Source organism: Phacochoerus africanus, chromosome 5 (assembly GCF_016906955.1).
Source record: "Phacochoerus africanus isolate WHEZ1 chromosome 5, ROS_Pafr_v1, whole genome shotgun sequence".
In the NCBI taxonomy this organism is placed as follows: domain Eukaryota; kingdom Metazoa; phylum Chordata; class Mammalia; order Artiodactyla; family Suidae; genus Phacochoerus; species Phacochoerus africanus.
Genome location: NC_062548.1, coordinates 77944936 through 77960009, shown reverse-complemented (window position 1 = coordinate 77960009; position 15074 = coordinate 77944936). Strand labels below are relative to the sequence as shown.

The following is a 15074-nucleotide window of genomic DNA, read 5'->3' as shown; positions in this document are numbered from 1 at the left end:
ATCAGGTATATGTATGTAGTGCTATTTTTAATGAGAAACATTGGACCAAATGACCGACAAAGGAGAATGATTAAATAAATTATGGACTTGTATGGTGGACTCGTATATACTTTTCCGGGGAAACTTGGGGTTTGATAGAAGTCAGTCTGTGCATTTTTTTTTCTCTGAGTTCTCAGGAAGCCCTGTCCAGCTCTAAGGCATAAGAGGCAGCTTTATACAACTCATTCCCAACGGTTCTTTGTCAGGGAAGTTGTTGAACACAGAAATCTCAGCAAAATGCCCTCAATCACTGCTAGAGGATGGTTTCAGACAATCCTGGCGTCATCGTCCCATTGTCTCATCTGCTTTCTGTGGAGTTAGAATGTCGGGGGCATGCTGGGAAATGTTTAACAAATGGCCCTCCGGTGGGAGAGCTGGTTTGGATGTAGCATATGCCAATTTCTGTGGTGTAAATACTCCCACCATGGCTAGTTCAAGCGACCAGCATCCCTGAACTTGCAGAGTTAAGGAGGGATGCACGGAAGCACAGTGTTAGATAATATTTTGCTGGACAGATAGCTTACATGTAAATGAGCATATGAACAGAGACATAGTAAAATGTCGCAAATAATTAGGTAAACAGAAACAGTTTTTTTCTTTTTTTTTTCTTTTATAGCTATATGAGATGATGGATGTTCACCAAATTTATTGTAGTGATCATTTTATGTTGTAGGTGGGTCAAATTGTTACGTGGTGCACCTTGAATTTGGACAGTGTGGTATGCTAATTGTGTCTTAGGGAACTGCAAGAGAAAAAAAATAGAAAAAAGAATTAAAAAGTGATGCATTCTGAGTATTACCACCTTTATTTTTAATATAAAACATTTCCTTGTAAGTTTATATGATTTAACGTTTAATGATGGCTGTGAGTTAGGGCTAAAAGCCATGTTGTTTTTTTAGGCAGGAGGGAGCAATGCTTGGTAGGAAGACAAAGACAGTGGCCTTTCAGAGATACCTGCCTCTCCTAAGTACCTCCCTAAACTATTATTTGATCGTTTCATCTGATCAAATAAAATAAAATACCAAGTATAGAAATACCATTTATTGCATAGTTACTAGGTGCTAAATGCCCTGAATATACTATCCAGCAGCATGAACTCAGGGTCATTGTTTTCTGAGGCCTTGGATACTATTTAAAGACAGTGAGGACCATGTAGGTGGAGGTTATTTTTAAGTTAATAAAATAAGGGAAGTGTAGGCAGATATTTTTTTTCTCTTCTCTTGTCCTCCTCCCTCTGCCTCCCCTCCTCCCCCTCCTTCTGCTCTTCCCCTTTCTCTCCTCCGCCTCCTCTTCCTCTTCTTCTTTCTTTATCTTCTGCTCTTTTTCTCACTCAGTTTTAGACATTTTCATGTTTAGACCCTTAAGAAACATTTATTCTTTCAGGCGTCTGAACAGTGCTCAGGGTTCCTTAAGATTCTTGCCTTGTAATGTGTCTGTGGCCAATCCACAGTTTGTTCTAGAACCAAGGCACACAGGTGCACTCAGCTCACTACCTAGGACAACCAGTGAGATGTAAATTATGCGTAGGCAGCTCTAGGACAAGTTAGCTGTGTCCCTTGGTGCAGTTAGACTTTCAAAGCGCTGGTTTCTTCATCTGCAAAGTGGGAGTGGCCGTCTTGCCATGCTTTTGATATGGGGCTGTCGTGAGGTCCGAGGACCCCTTGCATGTGACAGTGCACTGTGGATAGTGCCTAGCTCTGTGGCACTGGGCATATTTCAGAACCATTCTGATCCCCAGTTTCCTCACTTGTAAACGTGTATAACTGATACCTTGCTTATAGAATTGCTGAAAGAACTAAATGAGTAATATACATTCAAGGTACTTAGCAAAGGGACAGACACCTGGGGTGTGCTGCTCAGAAGCTCTTGCTGCCATGAGCCCCTCGATGAACCTTTGGTTCCGTCCTCATTTCCCCCTCTGGTAGCCTGGTAGGTGGTACAGTTCCCCAGCCTCAGCATTGCCCCAGCAAAGATCAGGTGTCTGGTTTGGCCAGGAATTGGGGCTTTTGGAAGAGGCAATTATTGGTGATGCCAGGTTTCAGCTCCTTCTCTGGTCAGAACCTTGTTCTTGTCTCTTAAGGCACCTCTCTTGCTCTCACATAGCTGCCACTTAATTTGACTGAGGTCTAACTAGCGGAAGGACTCCCACTGAAACTGGGTTGCTAGCTTTCTGTGTTTCCCTTCCCTTCATTATCTTATCTGTCCTCCAACTTAATTTTAGTTCATAGGCAAGAACATTTTTGTGTATCTTAAAGGCCTCACTTTTGATCTTTCAGGGTTACATGTATCTCCCAGGAAGTACAATCAAGGAGATCGCCACAAACCCAGAAGAAGCGGGGAAGTTTGTCTTTGAAGTCATTCCAGGTAGGTCACAAAAGACCAGATAGATATGCATTACCTTCCCATTTTACTTCTGATCCCAGGAGTCAAGACTACCCGCAGTGAATCTGTCGACCAGCTAGCTAACCAGCCTAGTAAGAATGCGTGGTAGTTCTGTACGTAGTTAATGATGCTATACAAGCTCATTAACAGCAAGTGAACTAAGTGGGTTCAGCTTTTCTGAACATTTCATGAGCACTTACTTGGAGCCAGGGATCCGCTAGGCACTGGGACACTGATCTGAAAATCCGTCATCCTTGCTTACTAAAATAGAGCTCAGTTTTGAAGGTGAGTTTGACAGTCAAACTAACAGGTAAAGTATAAATTGAACCATGGGAAACTGTCCTGTTGGTAGGTCACAAATGGTCGGCAGTCCATTGTCTCGTGTGGTTCAATGTGACCTAATAAGAAATGACAACTTATTAAGCACTTACCACGTGTCAGGTGCTGTGATTCACCTCTTGTACAAGTTAGCAGCGAACTGGAGGGAAACTCTCTAATCAAGAGTTATCTTGCTCGAATGCGTTTGGGCCAAGCTGGGGTGGGGGTGGGGTTGTCTCAGTTTCTCTCAGGTGAATTTGCTCATGTTTGTGTAAGTCTTTTAGGCGGAAGCTGCTTCCCCCTGTCTCTTGCTCCCTCTCCAGCCCCCAGCTCTAGGATTGCTAGTCCGGCTCTGCTGCCAGGCTGCTACTACCATGCTGACAAAGCAGGGAAAACCAAAGTTCCCTGAGCGCCCCTTCCCTGAACTCCCTTCTTATCACTCACACAGGGCAGTCATGTGCCTAAGACACGTGATAGAGAGGCAGCGTGGTGGAAAATGTAGGCATGCCCCGTCTGGAGCCAGCATGCCCAGGTCCACACCCTGGCCCTGCCACTTACTATGTGTGTAACTATGATCCAGTTATTTGAATTCTCCCTGCCTCTGTTTCTTCCCCTGTGAAATTGGGACAGTGATGGTGATAGTGAGGATTCAGTGAAGAAATACATATGACACACTTGGGATAGTGCCTGGTAACAGCGAGTGCCATGTTAGCATTTGATGCTTTTGCAATTATTAAAGGAAAAGGTATGATTGAAACCAGTCCCCAAACTGGCTATGACTATTTAGAGAAAACAAAGAAAGCCACATTTTTTTTTTTTAAGTTCAGCTCTTCCCAGGTGATCCCCTCATGGGCCCTCCCTTGCTTTATATCTGAAGGGCTCTTCATTTCTCTTGCTCCTCAAAGGAAGCGTCTACTTTTCCAGTCTCTTCTTTTTGAGAACTCCCCACCTTTCCCCACAAGGCTTCTCCTTGTCCCGGGATCCCTTTCTGAACACAGTTTGTGGAATGCAACCACCCATAATAACAGGTCTCAGAGCCTGAATTTTCAATCAAGGGTGACCCTGCTGAGAGCTCCAGCTGCAGATCCACTGTGGGCTTTGCACCAAAACTCCAATCCCCTTGCTACGCGAGCGTAGGATGAAGATTTGTTCTCTTTTTATCTGTCCACTTGTATCTGTCTCCTGGGCTGCTGGGGGAATTCTTGGACGGACATACACGTGTGTACTTGTGCACACATATGCATACATCTTATAAACATACACAACAATTCTAAAACAATAGTAAGACAGGGAACAATTTTCCTAAAGATGCCATCATTCTCAAGGCTCCACCCAACCTAAAATAAGACAACCCTTTATGTTATGATGTAGAGAATTTTCTTTCTTTTTTCTCTTCTTTTTAGGGCTGTACCTGCAGCATATGGAAGTTCCCAGGCTAGGAGTCGAATCAGAGCTACAGCTGCCAGTCTACACCACAGCCAAAGCAACATGGGATCTGAGCCACATCTGCTACCTACACCAAAGCTCATGGCAACGCTGGATCACTAAGCCACTGAGCAAGGCCAGGGACAGAACCCTCATCCTCATGGATACTAGTTGGGTTCATTATGCTGAGCCACAACGGGAACTCCGAGAATTTTCAGTTCCTCTTTTTGTCCTCTTCTTCTTCAAGATGATTCTCCAGGGCCAGTGCTGACACAGGAAATGACCTTCCTAATCAGGACCCCCTCTCTGTGACTGCCCGTGTTAGCTCCACCAGGGCCACAGAGAAGAATTTCATTGTAGTTATGATATGTTTTTATTTATTGGAGGCAGCCAAAAATTTAAGGCGAGCTTCCCTTTCCCTATATACCCCCGCAGAATAACTATCTGTTTTTCCACCCAAAGGGCATCATTGGGGGGGAGTATTCCTTCTGTTGTGTATGTAGCAATTAATTCTGATACTGCCTTCTGAGGTGTTACACCAAATTTGTTGAACACCTGCCATGAACCGGGCACTGTTGTAGAAACAGTAAAGAACAGAACAGAACAGCCTATACGCTGCTTACAGTCTAATGGGGGAAGTCTGACAACAACCAAATAAGTGAGCACAACTGTAGAGTTTGTATGATGGGATAAGTACTGTGGAAAGAAAGCCGAGAGAGAGAGTGTGAGGTGGGGATGGCAGTTGTTGATTTGTCATTTTAAATAGAGTGGACAGAAGAGGCATCACTGAGAAGGTGACTGCTAGGCCAAGATCTGAAGGAGTTGAAGGAGCTGAAGGAGCAAGCCAAGTGCACATCTGGAGGAAGAGCATTCCAGGAGGGGGAACGGCCAGTGCAAAGCCTCTGAGCCTATTTCTGTTGTTCAGGAAACTTCAAGAAGTCCACGTTGGTTGCAGCCTCCAGTGGAGGGATGACAGGGGAGAAGAGGAGGTGATTAGGTCAGGCGTGGGCACAAATTTTACGGGCTCTGTAGGCAATGGTAAAAATTTAGATTTTTGCACTAGAAGGATGGAAAGACATTGGGAGGTTTTGAGCAGAGAGGTAACAGAATCTAACTCTTGGCCTGCAATGAGAATAAAAAGGGACAAAGACAGAGAAGGGAGACCAGTGAGAAGGTTACTGCAATTATCCAGGTTGGAGGGAGTAATAATGAAGGGGGTGAGAAACAATCAGTTTCTGGACACATTTTGAAGGTAGCGAGGACTTTATTTGCTGACAAATTGGATGTCAGAAAGAGAAGTCAAGGTTGACTCCAAGGTGGTTCACTCAAACAACAGGAAAGAGGGATTTGCTGAGACCTGTGCATGTGACCAGTTTTGGGTGGAAGATCACAGATACAGCTTTGGCCGTATTAAGTGACTAACTCAGTTTTGACGATAAGGAAACCAACGTTCAGGACAGTTTAGCTACTGCTGTGATGGAGGTAAAGATAAGATGTCAAGAGTTTAGAATGGGGAATCCCCACTCCATTCGGAGTGGGAGGAGGAGATGTAGAAAGAAGGTTCCCTAGAGAAGATAACATTTGAGCTAGATCTTAAAGGATGGATAGGAGTTTCTTAAGCAGGAGAAGAAAAGAAGGAAGGTTCCTTCTGACAAGGGAAACAGCCCAATAACTGACCCATGTCGAACATGTTCAAGTCACAGAAAGTATGTGCCTGAGGACACAGTTGCTGTTCACGGGCTTAGTATTATTAATGTCAGGCAATTTCCCTCAAAGACGGCTCTTTCTAGCACCCTGATGAGTCCAAATGTTGATTTTTTGGGGCGGGGGTTAGGGCAAAAAAAGATTTTCAGATTGCCTTTGGTTCTTGTCTCTTGAACCTATCTTATTACCCAGCCTCACTTCCTTTACCCTTTGGATTGATCTGCTTCTGAATCCATCTTGTCGTCAGCTCTTCTGACCAGAAAGGTCAGTCCATGGAAGCCCTGGCCATTCAGCAACATCCTGAGAACTGGATTTTTCTCACTGGTGTTGCCATGACAGAACTAAAGGAATCTCCCAGGTTTAATAAGAGTAAACTGCAAAGACATGTTCTTGACAACTTAAGAGACCGGAGTGTAGGCATGGTAGGGAAGGATGCCAGATAAATTTTGGCCAAGGTCAAATTTGAAGAACTATAGGCTAGTGGAGATGATTGAGAGAAAGACCTGTGGCCTTGCCCTGAGTTTAGCAATAAGTTGCTGGGTGCCAGTGGGTGGAGGCATTTGCATCTCTGGGCTTCAGTTCTACTATTTGTAGAGTGAAAATGATACTGAATGCCCTATTCTATTTCAAAAATATATTACGATTCCCATGGGATTCTTTAGTTCTGCGCTGAGGGCTTTTTATTACCGATTTTACTTCCGGAAACACCCAGTCTCAGGATGTTCCTGAATGGCCAGGGCTTCCTCAGACTGAGCCTTCTGGCCAGAGAGCTGATGAGCCAATGATAAGATAGTTTCAGAATCAGGTTGTTCCAGAGCATGAAAGAAGCTGAGGCTGGATGATATTAAGATAGGTTCAGGAGACTGGAAACAAAAGAAATTTGAAAGTATTTTGTTGCTATGCAAGAAAATACAGGTTTGGGTGCAACTGGGCAGCTAGAAGAGGCTCCTTTTTTTTTTTTTTAGCTTTCTAAAAAAAATCAAAGTATAGTTGATGTATGGTATTTTATAAATTAAAGGTGTATAATATAGTTACAATTTTAAAAAGTTATACTCCATTTATAGTAATAACTGTGAAATATTGGCTATATTCCTCTTGTTGTATAATATATCCTTGTAGCTTATTTTACAGCTAAAAGTTTGTACCTCTTCATTCTCTGCCTCTACCTTGCCCCTCCCTCCTTCCTTTTCCCCCTTGGTAACCACTAGTTTGTTCTCTGTATCTGAGTCTGCTTCTTTTTTGTTATATTCACGAGTTTTTATATTTTTTTAGGTTTCACATATAAGTAATATCATACAGTATTTGTCTTTCTCTCTCTGACTGACTTCACTTAGAATAATGCCCTCTAGGTCCATCTATGTGTTGCAAATGGCAAAATTTGGTCCTTTTCATGGATGAGTAATATTCCATTGTATGTATATATATATATATATATATATATATATATATATATATAGCACATTTTTATCCATTCATCTGTTGATGGACACTTAGGTTGCTTCCATACCCTGGCAATTGCAAAGAATGCGGCTATGAACATTGGGACGTGTGTATCTTTTTGAATTAGTGTTTTTGTTTCTTTCAGATGTATACCCAGGAATGAAATTGTTGGGTCACATGGTAGTAGAACAGGCTTTTTTTTTGAAGGAAATGCCCTGATAGGATGAGCAGAATGGATTGATGGCTCCCAAAGCAATTTGAAATTTAATAGCATCTTGTAATTGAAAGGGATGGCTGTTACTTTCTTGTCTATGTTTGATGCTCTCCTTCTCCCTCTCCTCTCCTTTCTCTCCCTATTTTTCTCTATTTGTCACTTTCTCTCATTCTTTCTCTTGGGTTCCTCTCCCCACCCCTGCCCCCTTGCCATTTCCTCCACCCTTCTGTCCACTTGATAGCAGCAACCCCGGAAATACTACAGATGTCTGTTTACAATTTGGGGTTTACAGTGAAAATGGTGAAGTCCTAACAAATTTCATTTGTTTGTCAACCACATATTGAGAACCTACTGTTTGCAATGTCTTGTGCTGGCAGGAAGGCAGTAATCATGAACCGATCGATTTGTGAGGAAGGCACCCATGTGCTCACTGTCCCTCCTTCCCCAGTGGCTGTCCCCTCCTCCTCCCCGCCCCACCTGCCAGTGGAGCTCAGGGGAAGTTTAGAAAAGTATCCATGATGGGTGTGGTCCACCAAGTCTTCAAACACTCCTATGGGCTGAGCCTGTCTCTTCTGGTACTGCCACTGCCCCTCACACTTCCTCTGACTTTTTGGTAGGAAATGGCTTCTGTCCTCCATGGGAGCAGATCTCAGTCCAAATCATCCCAATTGCAAATTCAATGATTTGTCTGTAGAACTGGAGCTTCAGCAAAAACAATAAATGTGGCTAGATACTCAGTTCTGCTGAAGATAAGCAGGTAATGCATTTGTGTTGTTTGACTGGCTGTCGAATTGCACCAAAGAAGCAATTCATTTTCGATGTCCCGCCGTCGCCCCTTGCTCTGGCTCCTGACCACTGTACGACCTTTACTAGTGTTACTTCTTCCCCCAGCCTCATGTGACCAGAGTCGCACGGGACAGGACTCCTATGTCCTCATGGCCAGCTCCCAGGCGGAAATGGAGGAGTGGGTTAAATTCCTTAGGAGAGTCGCTGGCACGCCCTGTGGAGGTAAGAATCCCTGCAGGCTTCCCTGGGCAGGAGTCCGTGACAGCTCAAGGATGGGAAGGAAGTCGTTCTGGACAAGATCTTTCCTTGAACAGTGTTCAGAGAAGGCCACCAGAATCTGAGGCCGTGCTCAATGCCAAGGCTCAAACTTCCCTCCTTGGGTGATCTCAAAGAGCTGACTCCAGAAGAGCTGGAATGACTGCAGGCCCTTTGCACACTCATCAGCAAGTGTGTGCACAGTGCTGAAGCAGTCCTTTCTCCTCTCTGGACACCGTGCTCTCATCAGTAAAATGAACAGACTGGACCAGCTGACCCCGGTTCCTGGCAGCACTAACCTTCAATAGTACCAAGAGCCTGCCCAGTTATGGGGCTTTGGCACTTAAGAGAGTTGATGGCAAGCATCAGGTTAGGCTGATCAGCACAGGAAGATAAAGCTGCTGTTCAGAATCGGGGTGGTTGGTGGGAGTTCCCGTCATGGCTCAGTGGTAACGAACCTGATTAGTATCCATGAAGACTCAGGGTAGATCCCTGGCATCGCTCAGTGGGTTAAGGATCTGGTGTGGCTGTGAGCTGTGATATAGGCCGAAGATTTGGCTCAGATCCACCTTTGCTGTGGCTGTGGTGTAGGCTGACAGCTGCATCTCTGATTCGACCCCTAGCCTGGGAACTTCCAGGGTATGTTGTGGGTGCAGCCCTAAAAAGCAAAAAACAAACAGCCCCAACAACAAGAAAACAAATAAACAAAAAACCAGAATTGGGGTGGTTGGACGGGGAAGAGGTTTGGGAATTGTGTCTGGAATCTTGCAGGGCCATAGTGGATTCAGGGTTGAACACATTTCTGAGTTATGAGTGTTTGAACTTAGAAGCTCAAGTTCGAGGTTACGAATCCAAGCTCTCTGAGAACCCTGATGTTGTGTCTACACTGTAGGAGGGCCCTGCCTATGAATAACTAATGTGCAAAAAATCCGAAATGGACAAACTACTGAATCTGTTTGTTTTACCTTTTGTAAAAATGTGAAAGAACTGATGTGGATGAGATCTCAAGTGACCATTTTCCTTTACCTTTTGGGGAACATTCTTATTTCTGTCAATTCTGGGACAACTGTATCAAATATGGTCATTTATCCACTAGGCTGTTACTTCGAAAATCATTTAAGGGGGCTTTATAGCTCACATATTAAATGTTTATTTGGTTGCCCAATAGTTTCTTTCGAAAATTATGAGCACCTTAACAATCTTGTGGTCATTCGAAAAAACGTAGGAAAATAATCACTCGTAGAATTACCAGAGGTGTGTTGCTATTTTCCTTCCAGCTGGCGTTCATATCTACATGGCTTTTTCTTAGGACTACAAACACGGGAGCTATGCAATTTAATACCTTTTCTTTTATAGCTTTATCTTCCCAAATGGCTGCAAAATCCTAATTGATAAATTTCAGCCAAATGACATTAAGCAACAAAGGGGGCTTTGCTGGGCAGATGCAGTTCCCACTCCAAGAAACCAAGGGCTTAACGGACTGGGGCTGAAAACTGAGCAGTTTCGCTGGGGCCAGGCAGCAGCTTCTCATTCTGCTTTTCTCTGCCTGTTTGTTTCTAGTTAGCAGCCTTCCAATGCTCACGCCTGTCTCAAACTCTGCTGTGCCAGCCCAGCCTTGCTATATTTCTCCCTTGAGTACCAGCGGAAGGTACTCAGCCGGGGTCAGGATCTGGTGCAGGGAGGCAGTCCTGTGGCCTGTGACCTGCACAGGAGGGCTTCGTGAAAAGAAGTGACCTGGATGGGACAGCCAAACAAACTCACGAGGGCCTGCCTCTTACAAATAGCTACAACCAGAGTTTCCACTGTGGCTCAGTGGAAACAACAACTAGTATTTATGAGGATGCTGGTTTGAACCCTGGCTCTGCTCAGTGAGTTAAGGATCCAGTGTTGTTGTGAGCTGTGGTGTAGGTCACAGGCGTGGCTCTGATCTGGTGTTTCTGTGGGTGCGGTGTAGGCTGGCAGCTGCAGCTATGATTCGATCCCTAGCCTGGGAACTTCCATACTTCCGTATGCCAGATATAGCCCTAAAGAGCAAAAAAAAAAAAAAAAAAAAAAAAGCTGAAACAGATTAGCAAAGAAGCAGAGTGTAGTTTCCTTAACCATTTCCCGATTCCCAAACAGTATTTTTTAATGGTGCTCATCAGACGGAGATGAGGTTTATTTATTAAAGTTCTGTTACGTGCTGCTCACCTTGGATGGTCTTCTCTGTGACCTTCGTTATTACCCTGGATCGTGAGGTTATTGACGTTTTCTGTTTTCCCCCGTCCAGTGCATTAGGCTGTCTGCACTGACAAGGGTAGTAGACGTTGTCTAATTAGGTAGCTGTTCTGAGTCAAAATGCCGTGGATGTGTTGGGACCAGCACCTGTGCCCTGGGTGCTGCTCCGCTCAGCCTTGTCACGGTGAACCATGACATCGGTCATGGTCCCCAGGGGGATTTCTCTCTCGCCCCACTCAGTGCCACCGCCCGCCCCCCTGCCCCCCTACCCCCGTCAGAGGCAAGTCAAGCGGAAGTCCTGTAGGCAGAGGAAAGTCCAAGGGGGGAGAAACAAGAAAGCCGCACTATTTATTTATTCAAAGAACAAGGCTTGAATTGATGTGGCATCTCAGATGTCTTTTTAGCCTTGCATTAAGCCAAAATCAGAGATCTCAGGATGAGAAGGCATTTTAAGATAGCAGAATTCAGTCTAAGGCCATGGGACGAATCAGACATTTGTTCTTCCTGTTTGTCCGAAACTTCAGACCTGAGGAAGTAAATGCTTTGTCCAAGGGGCCCTGCTGTCAAGGGGGCCCTCTTCGGCTTTGTTAAGTGCCTCTGATCGAGGTCTGCTGGATGGGCCAGGGACCGCTCTCAAGTGTTTGGAAAGTCACCGAGATAGGTTGCTGCTGTCATTTTCCAGCCCTTCTTGAAACTTTCTATGGCCTTTTCTACCTGGAACCTACCCCCTCCTCACCACCTTTACTACTGTCTTCCTGGTGGAGGCGCCAGACCGTCTGTCCCAATTGCAGCAGTGGTCCCCAAACTCATCTCCACATGTTTCGGCCTCACCTTCCTACAGTCTGTTTCCAACAGAGCAGAAAAGGGAGCCTATTAAATCTGTTTTGTCCAGACCCTTCTCTGCTGAGCACTGTCTAGTAGCTTCCTTTTTCTCTCAGAGGAAGAGTCACTTATCATGACTCCGTGCACAATCTTCCCCCTCCCGCATGATCTTTCTGACCTTGCTTTCTTTTCTTTTTTTTTTTGTCTTTTTGTCTTTTGTCTTTTTAGGGCTGCACCCACGGCATATGGAAGTTCCCAGGCTAGGGGTTCAATCGGAGCTACAGCTGCCAGCCTACGCCAGAGCCACAGCAACGCCAGACCCGAGCTGCATCTGCCACCTACACCACAGCTCACGGCAACGCCGGATCCTTAACCCTCAGAGGAAGGCCAAGGATCAAACCCGAAACCTCGTGGTTCCTAGTCAGATTCGTTTCCATTGCGCCACGAAGGGAACTCCTGACCTTGTTTTCTAGAACCTTCTCCAGTATTCATTTCCTTCTAGATTTAGCAGCCTCCTCACTCTCATCCCCAGACACCCTTGGCACATTCTGCCTCAGGGCCTTTGCACTTGCTGCTTGCTCTGTCTGGACTCCTCCTTCCCCAGGTAGCTTGGTCCCATGCCCACCTCAGATCTTTGCTCAAAATCACCTCAGCAGGCCTTCTCCTGATCATCCCACTTAACACTGAACCCCCTCCCTGCCTTCCCCTCTTCCCACCCACCCCCCATCCCTCTTTCCTCTTTGGTTTTGTTGGCACTTGCCCCCTTCCAACCCTCTAAATACTTTACTCATTTGTTTTATTTGTAGTTGGTCTCCCCTTATTATCATGAAAGTTGCAATCTACTTGTCAGGATCTTCCCCCTCTGTTTTGTTCAGTATTGTATCCCAGACACTAAGCAGGGCCTGATATAGCAGGCATTTATTAAGTGAATGAGTGAAAAAGCGGCCTCCTCTTTTCAGAGCAGTGCTGTGTTCTGCTCCCCGAGGCCCTTCTCTCTATCAAATGAAGATCAGCTCATCTGGGAATTTCTTCCATAAATGCTTTGCTTCCTCCAGAATGATCTCCCTCCAAGGGTGTCAGTGGTGAATTTTGGCGAAACTCTTTATGGTTTGCAAACTCCTTGGAGCATCCACACAAAGCTCTGGAAATGGTCCCCAGAAAAACAGATGTCCAGACAAAACAATTTTGCATTCAACTGTAGTCCATCAGGACGCCCCAAGTAATGAATGAATTTTACATTTTAGAAGCTGATCTCAGGAATTCCTGTTGTGACTCAGCAGTAACGAACCCAACTAGAATCTATGAGGACATAGGTTTGATCCCTGGCCTCGCTCAGTGGGTTAAGGATCCAGCATTGTCGTGAGCTGTGGTGTAGGTCAGCAGCTGCAGCTCTGATGTGACTCCTAGCCTGGGAACTTCCTTAGGCCACAGGTAGAGCTGAGCCCTCTTCCTGTCCCAATTCCTGCCCGGTTCAAGCTCTCTTTCCTCCTGGATGGGAGAGATGCAGTTCTGTTTCCAGCAAAATGTTCCTGTCTTGTCGGAAGCGAGACAGGGAGATGGAGAAAGTCAAGCGAGGATGTGTTTCAGGGAGAATACGCCCCCAGACGGGGAGCAGGCAGATGGGTGAGCAGCTGCCCTGGGTTTCTTTGGCACACAGGTTATTTGGGGCACACAAATGAAGGGGCAGAATATTCACTGGCGAAGGAGGGTCTCGGGAGATCATACTCCTTGATTTTCACCCCCCCGCCTGCTCCACTTTCCCAAAGGGAGGAGGGATTTTGGTCCTTATTTGGCCTTGATCAGAAGTGTCAAGGCCTTGGTGCTTGATGGGAATCTATCTGCAAGGCTAATTGTATTGGAAGGAGGGCGTAATAAGCAAAAGGTTACATTTAGACGCTGCAGATTCCTGCCTTTTCCCACCTTTCTTTGTCTGCTCCCAGGACACTTATCACCCAAAATTTGTGGTTTCCTGTTAGTCTGGAGGTTCCTGCTTTCTTTGTCTGCCCAGGGACATGGCTGTTTACACGAGGGATGCATGGTTTCCTGCCACCTGGCCCGTGCCCCCCTTTCCCTGCTCACACCTAGCTTTCTGCCTGCTGGTAACAGTTCCCACGGCACACCAGCTCCTTCCTCTTGGCTCTTCCTGCCTCCGAACTGGCTCTACCTTGTCTGATTCTGAGACCAAGTCCAATGGGTGTGGGGGGGCGGGGGGAGCACGGTGAGGGGTCCTCACAGTCCAAGCAGATCTTGAGCACCAGCTAGGGGTTCTACAGTTCAACTCAATTCTAACACTGTCCAGGCAGAGATAGCTTCAGATTTTACAGGTTAAGGGCTCAGTCCTCCAACACTGCCTCCTCCCCCACCCCACGCCCCCCCACTATGGTGAGTCCAGATTGTCCCGTGCCTCTAACCAACAAGCTATAGATTGAAGGTGCCAATGATGTGGCTCGGCCTCTGTCACCTGTGCGGAGTACAAACTCAGAGACAGAGTTTTGAGTGCAGTGAAGGAGAGAAAGATAGCGTTATTGCTTTGCTGAACCAAGGAGGCCACAGCAGGCTAAGGCCTTAAAGACCATGCTCCCCTTGGGAGAAATTGGAAGGTGGTTTTATAGTTTGGGAGTGAAAAATAGGGCCATTGATACAGAGCAGGTAGAAGAGAGATTGCCTTGTTTTTCAAAGCTGGTTTATAGGTGGTCCCAGGATTGGTTCTGATGATCCTTCTTTAGGAATGAAGAATGCCTCATCAGCATCTTCATTTGTTGAGGGTTTTAGTTCCGCTGAAGAATTCGAAGATAGTGTTAGGTATATTCCCTGAGGAGGAACCAGGACCCTGCCCCCAGGCTGCACTATTGTCTCCAGACGGCTCCTCCCAGGTCTCTGCATCCCCTCCCTTCCCGGAGTAACCACTGTTTGAACCTGATTTTTGGCATGCAGGGAGTCAGTCTTGGAGGCTGAAGCTCATTCCCCCAAAACAATAAGTGGGGGACACAGAAAAGCTTGTGGGTCCGGGAACCCCACAGGGCTCTGCTTGGGTTTCAGTTCCCTGGGTTCAAATAATTTGCGAGAGAGACTCACAGAACAGAGGAAGCCAGTTTACTTACTAGGTTACTGGTTTATTACAGGACAAAACCCAGATAGAGAAGATAAACGGGAAAGGGAGAGGGAAGGGACACAGAGATTCCACGCCCTCTGCTAGTGCCCCGCGGTCACCACCTCCTGTGGGCACCAAGCCAGAAGCTCTCTGAACCCTTTCTTTTGGGTTTGTACGGAGGCTCTCTCACATAGACAGGGTGGATTAAATCTTTGGCCATTGGTGATTAAACTCAATCACCAGCCCCTCTCCCCTTCTCAGCCTTTGGGACTTAAAAAAAGTCCAAACCCTGGCAACCAGCTCCAGCCTCAGCTAGGATTCCAAAGTCACCTCTTTAACATAACAAAAGCCACTTTAATGCTCGAATCACAGGAAATTCCA

At 46.0% G+C, this 15074-nt stretch overlaps 1 protein-coding gene across 4 annotated transcripts in view; it reads left to right on the top strand.

The window, feature by feature from the left end:
• Window positions 1-15074, top strand: part of ARHGAP25 (Rho GTPase activating protein 25) — a 93870-nt gene that overhangs the window by 47415 nt on the left and 31381 nt on the right. For 3 of the 4 annotated variants that reach the window (XM_047781889.1, XM_047781887.1, XM_047781890.1), the window contains exons 3-4: window positions 2316-2403; window positions 8414-8530. In XM_047781889.1, the coding sequence (XP_047637845.1) occupies window positions 2316-2403; window positions 8414-8530 (205 nt within the window). The remainder of the gene's footprint in view (window positions 1-2315; window positions 2404-8413; window positions 8531-15074) is intronic. The other variant, XM_047781888.1, reaches the window with a different exon arrangement.